The sequence below is a fragment of the Passer domesticus genome, chromosome 4, assembly GCF_036417665.1.
Source record: "Passer domesticus isolate bPasDom1 chromosome 4, bPasDom1.hap1, whole genome shotgun sequence".
Lineage (NCBI taxonomy): Eukaryota > Metazoa > Chordata > Aves > Passeriformes > Passeridae > Passer > Passer domesticus.
This window is the reverse complement of record NC_087477.1, coordinates 58937068-58953818: the sequence shown is the minus strand read 5'-3', so window position 1 is coordinate 58953818 and position 16751 is coordinate 58937068. Positions and strand designations below refer to the sequence as shown.

The window sequence follows — 16751 nt, the reverse complement described above, 5'->3', positions numbered from 1 at the left end:
AATCCTTAACGCTCTATTACTGGCAATAAAATGCAGTGAGTTGTAAGAAGGCCAATTAACTTTAAATATGACCATTTGGGCTTACCCCTCAATAGATCTTCACAAAGTATCTATCCACCATAAATCTTCAGAAATGCTGAAGAACTATTTATATCATACTGGTGTGTATTTTTATGTCAATGAAATAGGAGGAGAGTCCTACACACTGCAGTGGGAACAGTTACGTCTGAATCACTGCTTGCAAGATAATATACTTTAAAGAAGCTCAGGCAGGATTAAAAGCAACCCCTGCAAAAAGCCAGAATAGTTCAGTGTTATAGATGTTACATGTGGGCTGAAGAAGTGATGCCAGGCCCCAGCCCTGGGAAGAGGAATGCAGGAGAGCTCTCCCATGCATTTTATGTCAACATATGGGTTGAACTGCAGCACAGCTCCCAGTGAAAGACTTCGGGCTCCATTATCCCTGCGTCTCCATAGGCAACTGTCACTGCAGAGATCCCTGCTGTATGTAAACACTTAAATCCTCCACAAGCTTTCTGTATATTGCAAATTTTGCCATCAAGGGTCCCACAACTAATCAGAAACATTAACACACAAGTCTGTACAAAGGTTTCAACAAAGTGCAGTTATGCTGTGCAGTTATTGGTGCTATTATGAGATCAATCCAGGATATATAAACCACATAAAATTATATTACATCAGTTCCTACAGCTCCATTAAAAAAAAAAAAAAGTAGTTGCTACAGATTTTTTTTTTAAATATAACTACGTGTGAAAGATTTGGTGTTTTCTCTTTCCAAGTTCTTGCTGCCTGAAGAGGGTTGACATTTTTTAAGTGAGGAAAAAAAAGAAAAAAAACCTATCATATGAAATATGTTCTCTTGTTTCATTCTATCAGAAAGAACAGCTAAGGTCACCTGCTATATGTAAGAATTCTGCTCAGAACCCAGAACTAGGTAGGGCATTTTTAAAAAAATTAATGCAGAATTCAAATACATGGGCTACATTCTCTACCAAAAGACAATACAACAAACACAGCAGCACACAATAACTGTTGTCTCTACATATGTTCATCCATCACCATGTCTGAATCTGAAAAGGGAAAAGTATACCTCCAGAAATTAGGAGATTAGTGCTTCTTTGCCTATTTATCAGCAAAACATCTCTGCTGAGCTAGCCAATAAGCCTAATACTGGTGCCAGTTTTCATGATGTGGACACCTGTCTACCAAGAACTGGACTAAGAATATCAGCTAATTTTATACAGATCACTGAACAACAGACAGATGGTAATGACTTCAAGCATTACTAACCGAGGCCAAATTCAAATCTGTCACCTACAGGTATCTAACACCATATCCTGTTAAGCTTTGAGTCATCAACTTTCACCAGCTGAGAAAGAATGGACAACTGCGAGGGAAAAAAAATGACCCACTTCCCTTTTCAGTGCTCTCTTCAAGTCCATTTTCAATCTATATAGTAAAAACAACTATAATATCTATTATGCTGAGCAATGGAACCTTTAAGGTATGCTTGAGTTCCTAGTTAGAGCAAATAACCATGCAGATATTTTTATTTTCTCTAAAAACAGAAAATTGCCTTTGCACTTCAAATGTATTCTGTGTTTATTTTCTGACTAAAGTCCTGCATAGACAGGAAATGAAACTCTTCAGAAATGCTGTTCATCAGCTGAACAACACACAGACTAAAGGGGCACAGAATCCTTCTCCTACCCTTCCTAGGGAAGACAGTGGCCAATATATTTAATTCTACCAAGTACTCAGCTGCACAACTGAGCTGCACTCAGTTACAAGATCATGAGAAAGAACACAAAAGGGGGAAGAAAAGAAAAAGGGAAATGGATGAACACAGTCCTAGTCCTTCTATTCAGGAGTCAGCAGCGCATGTGGCAATTTCCAAAGAGAAAGCCACAGAACTAACACCAGTAGTTGATAGTGAGACTCAAAATTTATGCCAGGCTCTACCTCACACAAATGAACGGAACTCAGGAAGGGAGAGGGCTCCATCTTTTACCAACTAATGGGAAACCACACCCCAACACATCAGCAACAGGCTGTGGGCGATGCCATAGCTTGTGGTCAGTGGGTTTCACAGCCAGCCTGAGAGCCTTGGGCAGGAGGCAAATCACACACCACTTTCTTTCTTTCTTTGGTCTGCCCATACAACTGGCCACTAAAAGCAAGATGTCAGAGATCAGATGTTGTCTGAAAGGCATAATTCATTAAAATTAGCAGATACATGGCAGCACAGTCTTGTCACCCTCATCAGTCTCCTTATTCCTTCCTACATCCCTAAGTCCAGGTTTAAGTGTGATTAGTTACTGTATCACGAAAATTTCAAAGACACCATTACATTTTTAAAGTTACCATCCAATACAAGTTTGAATCAGCTCTTGCAGGCTCTTGCTAATGTCAAGAGTCGCTCAGGTAAAGTCTGAAACCATGCAAAAGTTTAAAATGGCAAATCAGACCCAAGGCTTTTAATTCCGGTGAATAATGCTCCTTTCAAACACCTTGGACTTCTACCGTCACTTTGAAACTAACGACCAAAAAAGTAATAAGGTGATTTTCAAAGAAAATACAGCTTGTGAAAATTTCATGTAACACAGAAAATTTTAAAAGCAGATGAAAACTGTAGACAGGGTTTAGATAGAAATGCTTCCACTTCAAACTTTTACAACTGAATCAAAATAGTACTCTGGCAGTACTCTCGAAGTTTTCCAGCAGATGATGATTTTAATTAATGGCACTACAAGGAGCTTCTGTAAAAACATTGTTTTTATAGAGTGGTTTTGACCAGGAAACCTGCTTGGATTATAAATTGCATGCTGAAATTCGGGATAATGATATAACAAAGCATACAGTGTAGGGAATGAACTAACTTTACTTCCATCACACTATTTTCAAACATCATACAGCATTACTTTACTCATTAGTCCCTAAATACCTTCCATCTACTCAAATTGAAAACTCTTATGCATTTAAAGTCTTCCTGACAGCAGTTGCAGGGTTTTTTTTCTTTCCTACATGAAACTGCCCATTCTGCTTTATTTCATTCAATTTCTATGTGACATTTCTTCGCTTCTCTCTTTAGATTCTCCCCCTGCCTCAGCTTAATGGGAACTTTCACTTAAATGGTCTTGAGTAACCTTTTTGATAAACCCTTCTGGTTTTGTTTTTCACACTACCAAACCTTGCAGTGCCTAGTAAGGTGACAGCAACTTTTTAAGTTTATTAAATTCATTTAATGAAGTGAACTTATAATTCAAGGCGTCAATGCATAAGTGCTACCAAGAGAAGCTTCCACACACTCCACTGGGGTTCACAACTCTTCCGGAGACCACGTCCACATTTGTAAGCATGCTGAGGCAATTTGACTTCTCCTCCAAAACTACCAAAAACTGTGCAAATTAATGACACTACGGAGAATATTGATCCAGTTGTAGGAAATTTCCAAAATCAAACATTTTCTGCTTTGCTCTGCATGTGAATTATCTTCATGTATTTTTATTTGTGGTAACACTGTAACATGCCAGCAAAATTCAGAATTTGGCTACTTCCCCAAGTCTGATTTTAAACATAATTTGTGCCAGAATTAGAAATATTTTCATCAATTTGAAGTTTAAAATGAGCATAGTTAATCCTCTGTGAGGCCTTTTGTTCTTAAAATAAAACCTTCGTTTCATTTCAGGCCCTGTGAAAACTAGATGGTGAATCAGCTTCAAGAAGAAAACAAAAATAAGTATTCTGCTGTTCATCGGAAAGTGATGTAGCTTTAACATTATCAAAACACACTATACTTTCCATCTCTATATATTCCCATCCCCTCTGACATTTTGTTTGCAATACTATAAACTAGTGAGTGACCCACTTTCAATCCCACTTCTGATAAAGATTTATCAGGAAAAAGCCCCAAAATATAGGTAAAAGTTGATTTTGATAGCCTCTGTTTCAATAAATAGTCTGTAGTTATTACTCTGAGCAATGTCAAAAAGTGAAATCTGATAAATTACAGAAATTTCTTTCTTTGGTTGGTTTTGTTGTTTGCTTGTTTTGGGTTTTTTTTTAATCCAAAGTTGTTCTTCTCAAATCAGGTGTAGATAATTTTTACTGTAAGGAGCTAGGGAGACAAGCATCATTTTTAAAACCAAAGCATTTTCCCCCCTTGTTTTACTTAAAAGTTCACAACTCAAAGATGAGTGGTTAAATGTTGACCACAGAGATAGTTATGAGGAAGAAAGAAGCAAAATAATATCCATTTTGTGAAAAATTGACCCAGAGGTGTTTTCCCCAGGCTGAAATCTGAGGTTTTGCCTCCCTCTCTCATTTACTTCAATATTCCCAATGTGAAAGTTCAAGAAGACACAATGAACTTTTTCTCCTTGATTGCGTTTTGCTGAAAGTCTTCCATACTTACAGGGGAAAAATACCTACTCTTGCAAAACATCCTGCAAAGGACAACTGTATTAAAATAAAAATCACCATCTATTACATATTTAGTAGTTGTTTAATTTTGGAAATCTGATAATGCTCATAAAGCATCTTTGCTAGATGACTAATTAGTTGGCATTCAACCTAAAACGATGCCAAACTTAGCACATCTCTTGTACGCGTGCAGAAGTGTCTGTAACCTCTCCACAAAGACTAAATTGCAAAAGACTATCAGTTCCCAATGACTCCTCCGGGTGGTAATAAATTTAGCTTCCTTCTCACTTGATGTGTAAGCTAACTTAAGAAGGCCTCATTTATTCCACACACTCAAAATAATAAGAGTGGTCCATGGGTGCCAGGTGCTGTCCTTTGACAATCACAATCATGCATGTGAGAGCACTGCATATGGCATGTGGGGAATGTGCTGGCATGTCAGTGTGGATGGATCACATGTATGGAGAAGGTACTTTCAGAGGAGGAAGAAAGTATTTTGCAACATAAACCTACGCAAGGATCTCATTCAATCCTGTATTGGAAGCAGCTTATAAAAACCTCGTCACAGCTTTGAGCATCATTAAAAGGTCTGTAGCATTTTTTATAAATATTTTAATATTATTTTTACTTTCAAATTTGCATTTTAATACCTTCACTCCAGATTACAAAATAAACTTTATTTTGCCTGGATCTTAATGATTTTTGGTTCCAAGACCCTACACAAAAACATAAAAATCAAAAAGAACAGCAAGTCTGGCTGCTTCTTCAGCATCACAAAACTGCATCTCAACAGACTCGGGAAAGGAAGAGGCCCAAAACCCCCACAGAGCAGAGCACAGGTGAAGGCAAATTCTGAAACCCCACCAAGCCTAATTCCTATACAGCAATTAAGTCTACTACTTCTAAATCAAAGCTGGAATTTCAGCAACTGTGGTAAAGAACTGGCACCTGAGCTCTGATTTTTCCCCAACTAGGGGAACAGAATCCATCAGACCTAACCTCCTAGGCTGGTAAAAGTACACTTGTTTCTATTAGGACCCGATCGTGGCATTTACGGTTCAAAACCTGCCAAGAACGAGAAGAATCTGGGTGTTAGACAGGTCACTCCATCCCCACCAAGGCAACGCACTCCGGCTTCAGCGCTTATTTTCCCTCCAGCGCAGCAGCAGCAGCCCGAGCCCGGGATGTGGGCAGAGCAGCAAAGCGGGGGCTGAGCCCGGGACCGCCCCAGCGGGGCCCCCACGCCCGGGACTGCGCAGCACCCCCGGGATTTCGGGCCAGGCGCTGCCTCGCTGCCGGCCCTTCCCGGAGGGTTCGGACCCCGGAGCACGGAGTGGGGACACACCCCCACGTTTTCGGCCAGCAACGGGTCGGTCCGAGCGGAGAGCGCCGCGTCCCCCGCCCCAGCCCAGCGACCCCCCGCCCGCCGCCGGCACCGCGCCGCCACCGTACCCCCAAATCCCGGTCGCAGCCGGTTGTCATAGCCATCCAGGAGGCTGTTCAGGATGCTGGTAAAATTCTCCGGCCACAATTTCTCCTCTTTTTTGATCTGCCCTGGCGGCCCGGTGAGACTGCGAGGCAAAGAGGGAGCGGGTGAGCGGAGCCGCCGGGAGCCCGCCGGGAGCAGCGGCTCCGGACCGGCCGCCCGGGTCCCCCGGCGCCGCCGCCGGGCTACTCACCAGGTCGCCAGGCACAGGCAGTGCAGGAGGGCGATGGAGAGACCCGAGGACATGGCGATGGCTGGCTCCTTGGCAGAAACCATCTTTGCATGCCATACTTCACGCCTGGGCACGTTAAACGCCTTGTCCGGGGCGGGGAGGGGGACGCGGGGCCCGGCGGGGCGGCGGCGGCCCCCGGCGGTCCCACATGCGCGGCGCCCCGGTTGCCAAGCGCCCGGCACGGGCGGAGGAGCGGCGAGCGAGTTTCCCCGCACCGTTAACTCTCTCGGGGCAACAGGCGCCGGTCCCGCCGCTCCCCCCGCCCCCGCCCCCGCCCCGCCCCGCCCGCGGCCCCGCGCTCCGCCCCGCGCTCCCCTCACGGCCCGGCCGGCGGCCGCGCTGCCGCCCGCGGCCCTGCGGAGGTGGGCTGGCGGTGCGGGAGCGGCGGCCGGGGGCGTCGCGGGGGTGACCGCGGTGGCGGAGCCCTCGCTCGTCCCGATCGCCTCTGCTCCCCGCGAGGGGAACAAAACCGGGAGCGCGGGCGGGCGGGGGCGATTGATTCCCCAGCGAGGAGGGCTTGGGAGCAGGAGGGTCTCTGCGCTCCCAAGGAGAGGAGCTGGCAGGAGAGAGGTAGGAAGAGGAGGTGAAGGAAAGCTTTGACTTCAAGGTTAAAACAGAGAGCGCCCAAAACAGATGGAAGCGAGTGGGTTATTCCAGGTTGCTAAAAGCAAAAAAAAAAGCCAGAATAAGGGAATCGTTTCACATTATATCTGATGGGTTTTTTCTTTTTTCTTTTCTTATCATTCCTATAATTAGGAAACATGATTTGGTGACCCAAAAAAATTCATTATGCAAGGTCCAAGGGATTGTGAAGAATTACAGTAAAATCCACTCAGAAGTGTTGTTAGTCTGTCACAAGCTATTGAGATGGTTGGGTGGAGGGGGAAGACTGGGGGTAAGGAAGAGAATGGGAGGTGTTCTACATGCAGTAAGTATTGGCAATAAACAACTTCTTCTTCTGATCAAGTCTGCTGCAGAGACGATTGTTGAGGTTTGAAAATCAGTGTGCATGTCAATTTTAATGAGGGTTGTGAAATTCATCATGCACATAGGGCAGGTATTGTAATTGACTCAAAGACTACAATACTGTCAATGCCGACAGTAAAAAGTCTTTATTCATTACTTACTACAGTATCTTTTAGCACTGAAATGCCTGATTATCTTCAAAACCACTGTACACTTGAAATCTTCGTGATTGTACTTCAGAGCTTGCTTCAGCTAGGGTGCCCTTTGCTGATTCGTTTGAAAAACAATTAAAGCTGTGCTTGAAATCCATTTAGCCTGCTGACGCTGTTTATCTTTCAAAAAACTCTGTCTAGGCAGTCAGTTCTGCTTCCAATTTTAAAAGCCCTATTTAGGCCTCTGCAGATTACTAGTCTGCTTCCTGAGATTTTGACAAGGATCCTCATCTCCTGACTGCTTTACAGGATCCTGATCTGACTGCCTTAGTGGAATGACAAATGTGCTGCCAAAACGTCACCGAGTGGGGCCGCCTGCCTATGGATGGCATACACGCTCCGTGCAGTATTTACAAACCTGGACAACACAGACGGTGGGATGTCACACCAAGGTCACTTCAGCTCTTGTGATGAGGCTCTGTTTAACTCCACACACAGGTGGAAACCAGCACAACAGACAGAGTCCACTGCTCTGTCTCCATTAGCAATCTGATCAGGAACAACAGAAGGATGGATGAACAGCTCTTCAGAAGTCCAATTTCACCAGAGGCAGATAAATTTCTCTGGGTTAATCAGCCACTTGGGATCTTCTGTAAAGTGTTGTGATTTGTTTCTCTGGGTCAATCTTCTGCTCTAGCATGGACTGTGCCAGGGGGATACTGAGAACTCACCTCCAGTAAAAAGAGTGTCAAATTTTTCTCCCTTGGGATAAAAACTAGATCCTTATTGCAGAATACTGAAAATATTTCCTAGTGACATTATTTTATATAAGGATGCCTCAATTAAATTTTGCTGACAGAAGTGAAACTCAAAAAATTAAAGTGAGGGCAACAGAGGGTAATTGAGAACTGGGCAGAATCCTGCTGGCTAGTCACAAACTTGGAGCAAAACATGGCTCTAGGCACTGTCACTTACTGCAGCTGCTGAGGAAGAAAACAAACACCCAGGCAGAGCTGGGGATACCCTTGGGCCTCGATTGTTTTCATATCTTCTAGATATGTATAGACACCTGTGTGAGCTAAAACAGAAAAGTTGCATGGTGCTCACCAGTAATGATCTCACTACATGAACGTCGTGAGAAATGCTATGACACAACCCCTTCTCAAATCCATGCCTGGAGTCAGTAGTTCTGCTACAGCTAGAAATCAAAGAAACTCTCCCTTTCATCAGTTCTAGGAACTGAGCTGGTCTTTGAATGATTTCCAAGTTCTTCAGAACAAAAGAACAATATTATTGATACCTTTTGTCTCTTTAATACAGGTACTTCAGTGAGGTAACTGGAGTAACATTCAGTAAAAGTAACATCAGGTTACAAGATTTGTGGACATGCCATGCAAGGGCAAGAAATACTCATGGCTTCTAAAAAGATGCCCATGTTGTTTTTTTCTAAGAAAATGTAGACCTAGTGCCCTCCTATCACGCCAAGCCTGCCTCAGGTTGCATTGATGCAATATCTGGGTGCCACATGAGTGCACTTACTCCCTACAGGTGCTAAAACTAAATGAAAATTCACTTTGTCTAAACCTAGAAAATTAATTCTGAAATGCCTCAAATTCATGAGTTGCTAATAGCCCCCTTAAATCCAGCAACGATTATCAAGAAATCCATAAGATTAATACCAAAACCAGACTGTTGTCCTTGATATCTGAAAAATTGTATCATTTGTAGATTGATGAAGCATTTACAAAACAAGACTTGAAGGAAAAAGGAACTTAAAGCACTTCAAAATAACAGTAAACAGTCCTGTAAGCCACATATAGCCCCTGTGAGTGTTTATTCTGATATATGCATTGCCCTGCTAAATTTTAATGTTTTCTGACTTACAACTTAAGAGCTATTCTAGGGTTTTTTTTGGTAATGTATTTGTAGCACAAACACACAGAAACTCCAGAGGTTCTTCTTTGTCATCAGCAGATGTATGCTGTTTTGAAAAGTACTGTTTCAAATGGTCTTTGATCTCTTCACAGAATATCTGGGTTATATCATCTCTAAAATAACGTCATGATTCCAAGAAGGATTTAGTGGTCACAGGCTGGATTGAAGGTCCCCAAAAGTGTTTGCTGAATTCAGCATTTTCCCAGCTTCTCCAGCATTTACCACCAATTCTTCCAAGATTTCTCTGAAGAAATCTCACCCATCGGGGACTATTGTAAGAAGGGGACTATTTTTGCCAGGCTCCATATGCTCAGAAAGCACTTGAATTTTTTAAATAGATTTTTTTTTTTCTGTCCCTCTACTGATGTATCCTACTAATGATTTTTGATGAAGCAGACATTCTGGCCAAGCCTCAAAAGAAGGTTTATCCAAAGCAATGGATCTTAAGTATAGCTTAATCATTTTTTATTTGTTACAACACAGAGAAGCAGATTTTCTCATCACTTCCCAACTCTACTTTACCATCAGATTAAGTGGAAAGAAAAAGGAAGTCAGTTATTTTCTTGTGTTAGTCATTATTTAACCTTTACAGGATTTGTACTTTTTGGTTTTTAGCTGCTTTTTTCCCCCTTTGTAAACCATAGGCTCTACCAACACTATAGGTTATACAGGTAAATCATAGGTTCCATCCTTTCCCCCAGCAGATTTAATTATTCAGCTGATTTTTACCTGATTTAGTTTTGGCATCTAATCCATGAAGACGGACAAGCTAAGATCAAAAAGGCTGTGAAAATCTTTAATGCCCAGTTATATGTTGCATAGTTAAAAACCTCTAACTCTTAGAAAAGAGAAGATAAAACTGGGATCACTGCCAAGTATCTCAACGTTTCTTTATCTAAATAGGTAAGTCATTGATTTCTTGGATTTTTTTAGTTTCTATCCATATTAGTAGAGTTTCTTACAGTATTGAACAAACAACTTGTCTTCACATATATCCTTTTTAAAAAATCAGGGATTGAGTATGCATTCTTTGGAAAATTCATACCCCTGATTCCATTTTTGGCAAAGACCAAGAAAATATATTAATAAATTTACTGTACTAACTAAAGTGTCTTTCATTCCCTTCTTCTCCAACATCCACTCTGATCAAAGAGATCATGGAAACCTTCATGTCTTGCCTTTATCAAAACTTTGATCTGGAGTTCAGGGAAAGTCTGTACTACCTGTTCAGGGAAGAGTTTTCAATCAGGAGGGATACGAGGACACTGTGGGCTTTGACTACACATCTAGCGATGTGCTTATGTTTAAGGAGTGTAGATTTTGGGTCTATTGATTGAAACTTAAGTTCTGCTCTGGGAACAGTAAGATAATAAGAACAGTAAGATGAATAAGCTCTTTCTGGATCTTCTTCCAGTTCCAGCTTTCCCTGTAGTTCCCTTTCCTGATGTAGTTCTAGAAGTTTTCTTTCCAGGTTTCTATTTCAGTATCTGATCACAGAGTTTTTACCTACGCACTTGCCTCTCCAAAGGACTTACAGTCTAGATAAACAAAACTAAGGACTGGTTACAAGAAAGTACTGTTATTTCTGTTTTGCTGGGAATAGAGACACAAAAAGCTTAAGTGGCAATGCAACACAAAGTATGAAATGTAACTGCTTCCAATATAAGAAATTTGCAGCAGAACATGAGTTTAATTCCAGTCTGCTGTGTCCCAGGTCAGTTTTCTAGTCACCTCCTCTTCTGTCTTTTCAGAGCACAGCATAAGCTCTATGTAAAACTGAACCTTCAGCTGGCCCAGCTTTGCTTCACTTCCATGGCCAGAACTCCTACGAAACTGCAGGAGTTGATGCCGACATGCATTTGGCTGTGTATTTTTTCCTCTGACATATGGTATTTACAAGACTGCTCCACAGTACCATGGTTATTTTAACACATATGTCCTTGATTGCTTGGAATAAGACTAGAAAATCCTTTGAGTACCAAATATATATATATACACATATATATATACACACATGCATATATTGCTATTACTGATTGCAAGAAGATTTATATGGACTATAGTGATTGACACATGGATGTTTAAGGAGGTAAACTGTGAGCTTCATATTTAAGGGGACCTCTACACACTGCAATGGAAAAGTGTTTGTGGAAGCATTCACTGCAGGAACTGCAAAAAGTGTTGTCACAAAGAAAGCACTAGAGAATTCATGTGCCTTCATCTCTTCTTTCTCATCTGACCCCATACTTTCCTGGCACACACACTCATAATTTGGCACATCACTGACTCATGTCACATCTGCAGCCAGGGCCATCAGGACAAGTTGCAGTCATGTCCTCACTGGCAAAGTGGGGAATCAAGATCATCTCCTGATTTCTGTCTCTAAAATGGGCATCCCCAGAAAAACAAGATAAGAAAACCCTCTTCATGCAGGGGGAAATGCAGATGTTCCTAAAGCAATACAAGTCTGTCTCTCTTTCATTGAGGTAAAGGAGGTGGCAGCCAAGGTTGTGGGGAGGAATCTGGGAAGCCACTGTCCTGTATCCTGCCTTTTCCTGTCAGGGCTCCCACGTTTAATACAAAATGTGTCAAAAAATTTTGGTTGCCATAAGCAACACTTGCACACTTCCTGCAGCACTCAGAAGCAACAGGCAGGGCAGAAAGGGGCAGGGGGCTGAGGCAGGGGAAGTTTGTGGGGGCTGCCATAGCTCAGAAGGAGAGGGGAGGAAGGCTGGATGCTGCCACTTGCGGTCTCCTTCAGATTCCTGTTTTCAGGCAGAGCCTGCTGCTCTGCCTACTAGTTTTAAGACAGCTGCATCCTGCTGCTGGCAACTGCTCCCAGAAGGAACAAGAGAGAAGATGCACCAACAAACTGCCTTCCTGGAAGGTGTCATTGTTCCCAGTCATTATATGTATGCTAATCCCAGAAGTATATGAGTCATGGGCAGATATCTGGGGAATTACTTAAATACTCTATGGAAGCCACAGTGAAGCCATTGGCAATAGCTCTAGTGATTTTCTCCCTGCCCTCCTGGTGCCTGGTGCCTGGCTCGCCTGGCTTGAGGAGGAGCCTCATTTTTCTTCAAAAGGAGGAAAGGAAAAAGTTACAAAGTCTCGGAATTGTATAATTACAGGAGAAACCTGACAATTTGATCTAGATGGTTTACAAGTACTGCATAAAGAACCCAGAATCCTGCAGGCAGGTAAGTAAAACTGAGACTTCTGAATCTCATGAGCCCTATGGGGCTGACTTCTGGTTCTCAAAAGTCTGGGGCTACAGTACTTAAGAGGCCCTGTTAATGCTGCTCTTCCCTCACGCTGCCATGCTGGGAGGTTGGCAAGCTGTGCTCAACACCACCTCTTCACTGACAATGACGTTCAGCTAAGAACTTTGCTTTGGTTCATTTCTCAACACTGCTCCCTTTGCTGACATCAAGCACGCACAGTAACAGACTTTCCTTTCTACCTTGAAAGAGGTACAACCTTCATAACATTTGGAAAAAATATAATGGCATCAGAAGAAGCAAGGAACACAGTCACTTAAAGGTGTTCTGCATTTACTTTCTCACAAAAGATAGCTCATATAGCGATACACCAAATATAGTCAAACCTTCTTTATAATGAGAACATTTTTGTACTAAAGAATAATATCAGCATTTGTGCATTAGGTAGAGAATATTCCCTTTCACATATTTTAATATAAAAGCAAACAGAATGATTGGGGGAGTAATACAAATAGAGCTGCCAAGCAGGCTGGCCCAGAGGTAAACAGCTGAACAAATTGGTGCTTAGCCCTGTAAATTCTGCTAGTAAAAGCAAAATTTGCCACTGTGGCAATACACTAAAGCTACAAAAGACACACAACTAGTCTGCTCTTCATTACCATCTGGTGGTTGTTGCATGGAGTGGCATTACTCACATCTCAAAGTTACTGAGGAAAAATTTCATATCGTCAGAAAGGAAAGGAAAGTAGCAGCAGTGGGCAGCACAGGGAGAGTGGTTTTTTCTTATAGGCATCAATACAAAGGCATCAGGCAAAGAAAACACTGTGAAGATGAGCATGTAGAAAAGAAAAAAAATTAAGTACTTATTTCAAGTATTTTGCAGTGTACCTCCTGTTTGCAAGGAGCTGAGAACTGCTTGGGAAGCACAATGTGCTGTTCTCTCCTGCTGACAGCAGTGGCAGCTAAGGCCATTTGGCAAGATAAGGTATTTGTTAGCCACTTTCCACAACTACTTCCCAGATCTTCACTACTCTTCCAGAGAGGTATTTTACAGTGGTAGCCTAGCAGGAGGCCATGTCCTCAGTGGTAAGCAGGAAGAAGAAAATCCACTTCTACAGCAGCATGGGGAGCTAGCTCACCTCTTGCACAATGAATAGTCTCTGTTTCTATCCACTGTATAGTCTCTACCCCTTCCCCTTCCACACAAAGGGAAATTTCAGTGTAATTCAGCTTGGAAGTGACTTTTACAAGTCATTGGTCCAAACTTCTCAAAGCACAGCCAGCCTCAAAGTTAGACCAGGTAGGTCCAGGGCCTCTGAGGAGTTCCTCACGCTTTTCAATCTTCCTGGAGTATTTCTTATCTTTGGAGGATTTCTTATGAAGGGAGGGTAGTCTGCTCCCATACAGAGTGAAAGAAGTACAATAACTGACAAAGTGCAACACCCCTTTGCTTTTACCCAAGTGTATGAATCAATAGGTAATTGATGTGCAGTGACAAGTCCACTCTAAGAAGTTTAAAACAGTACCAATATAAACTCCTGGACACAGTCACAGAGTGTGCTAGTTTCTGTACACCATGGGGTTGATCCAGTGCAGCTGCAGCATTTCATGTCTTATGTGCTAGATTGAATTTTTCAAGAACAGCATGAAAAAAAAATATTAAATTATAAAAAATCATTATTAAATTAATTATAAAATTCACAGGACATAATGCATTTAAAAAACAGAAATAGTATCATACCTCAGTTTCTTTTTACCTTTAAAGATGCACTCTTCAGACCCTTTCTCAGCTCTGCCATTGAATTCTGTGACCTTGGATAAGTCATTTAGGCCAAATCTTCCAACAAGTGTAGCTCAGGCTGCATGCAAGCTTACACGTAAGACTGACACAGACCTTGTGGAGGTGAATACCCAAATCTGCATTTAAAATTTTCATACCCACACCTCCGTGTCTGAATTTCCTGTTCTTCAAATTTTTGAAAATACTTGCGTATTTGTAAGGATATTTGACGGCATCAATTAGTTCAAATGCACACAGGGAATTAAAAATATATAGAAATACTAAGTATTATTACCAAATAGGTCAGTATTTAACCAATACCCATGTCCTTAGTAGTTTAGACATTTGGTCAACTTCATGTCTTATTTCAGATGTTTAATGCATAATCAGCTTTCTAAATATTTCTCTGCTGGACACAGATATGAGAGTACATGAGATTAACACTCTCTGAGAAATGCCCTGTCTTCATGAGCAGGCCTCCACCATCACCTCCCTCACCTCTTAGCTCACTCAGACATGACAAATGAAGACTTCCACTGCTGATGGTGAAAATGAGTGGGTGGAAAATCCAAGGGACAAAAAGGAAGCCAAATATTTAGCAGAGACAAATACACAATTCCAGGAGGCAGACTTCACAAGATGAATGGTTTTAAGAGGATGGATAAGGTGCCCTTGCTGTCTTATTAACCCAAAGCTATATGTGATCTCTTCCCTACCCAAGAAATAAAAATCCCCCCTGACTTATGCATGGTTTAGATACTATGGTCATTTAGGTCCCGCTCCAAAACTCACTGAAGTAAACAAAAACCCTGCCACCCATGCAGGTGATTCCGGATCAGAACACGATAGCATTTTTCATTCTGAGTTCCTTATTTACTGTAGTGTTGAGTTTTTCTCTATATTAAAATACTTTGTTTTCTTATAGCCTCATTATTGCAGTTTAATTCTCTTATAGAAATTTTCTAATTCTTCAGTTCCCTTTCTGATTACAGGCAGGCAACATTTTGCTTTCTCAAAGGAGGGTGAAAAGGAATTTGACTTGTGTCCCACTCACATGGCCTAGCACCTCTCACTGAAACACATTTTGCAGATTTTCTGAAATTAAAACCTTGATAATGTCCTGAGCTGAAGTAAAAATTAAGCCTTAATATACCAGGTGAATGTACAAAAACACTCTGAATCAAAGAACAAGCCACTTAAGGAGACACTTAGCAAGACAAAGATACAACAAAGAGGTTGAGAATATGAGAAGTCAACTCATGAAATATTGCAAAACCAACCCTTACAGTAGGAAAAGATGAGAGAGAAAGATTTACAAATCATTAATATATTGATATCTGTTCTTTTGGCCTCTTCTGCACACAAAACTAAATTTTCTTTCAACCTCTATTCACTTCTGTCCCAAAATGGTACTAAAAACTGTCTGAAGCTAATATTGACATCACACAAATGCTTGATGCTGCTCAAGAGAAGCTCAAGGAACAAGAGAATGCTTCTGCATCCCTTATCTCACCTTTTACTGCTTCCTGAGCTTTAAAATGCTGCTGATTGCTCTAAAAGAGAAATCACAATGGTTTTGCCCTCTGAGCTGGGTTTGAAGGCAGCCATAAAAAGTCCAGTCTTTTCCAAAATGTGTGAGTAGTGAATAAAGCAACACCCCATGCTGTTGAACCATCTCTCCTGAACACCACTTCTCAAAGAAGTTATCCATGGGAGCACCCTTGTGACCCTGTGCCCCCCACTGCAGGGAAGAGATACCAACAGGGGCTAAAAAACCACTAAAGCATCCCAGTTCTATGGTCTGGCTGAGGAACATCTTTACCAGTTCTCTGTCTTTGTGTTCAATTTCTTTTTTTCTTCAATTTCTTAACTTTGCACTTATTTTAGCCTTTATTTTAAGGTTCTTTTTCAACTAGCTAAAAGCAGCTAAAATGACAGGGCACAATCCATTTCTCAGTATATGGACCACCTCCAGTAACTGCTGCCAGCCCACACGACATATATAAATCATGGATTTTAGACCTGCACCCCTACATCACTTAAAGAGAGAAATAAAATCACTTGTTGTCTTACACTTCCCTGATGACAAAGTGACTCCCAGCAGAGGAGATTCACACGTGCTCTTTATTTTAGCAAGCCAGAAGCATCTGTCTCACTCTTCAAATGTGTTCCTGAGACAAGAAAGGAGTGTGCAAGCAGCTGGTATGTAGGACTATTGCATTTGTTAAAATCATGCCCACTTTGTTTTCTCCTAGCGTAGGTATGACTGTGCATGGTGGTGCCTAATGCTGTCATTTTCACGGCTGTAAATTGACAACAGAATTCCAGGGGAATTTGCCATCATCACAGAAAACAGCTTGCAAGTTTTCAGTCTGGTAGGTTTTATTGTTATATTTTGCTTTTTCCATAAAACTCACTCTTAAATGTGAGAGGTATCATATTTGTAAACATATTCTTGAAATACAATGCAATTTTTTCTTATTGTAACCTCCATCTTTGGAAGCAGCAGACGACCTTAATAATGAGTGGAAAT

At 41.7% G+C, this 16751-nt stretch overlaps 1 protein-coding gene across 3 annotated transcripts in view; it reads right to left on the bottom strand.

Annotated features, from left to right (window-relative positions):
• The window catches only part of GABRA4 (gamma-aminobutyric acid type A receptor subunit alpha4), a 36206-nt gene extending 29816 nt beyond the window's left edge, over positions 1–6390 (bottom strand). The window contains exons 1-2 of one of the 3 annotated variants that reach the window (XM_064418265.1): positions 6123–6390; positions 5896–6014 (exon numbers count right to left, since the gene is read on the bottom strand). In XM_064418265.1, coding sequence (XP_064274335.1) covers positions 5896–6014; positions 6123–6205 — 202 coding nt within the window. In that variant the 5' untranslated portion in view covers positions 6206–6390. The remainder of the gene's footprint in view (positions 1–5895; positions 6015–6122) is intronic. The other 2 variants (XM_064418263.1, XM_064418264.1) reach the window with 2 other exon arrangements.
• Positions 6391–16751: the final 10361 nt, after the last annotated feature.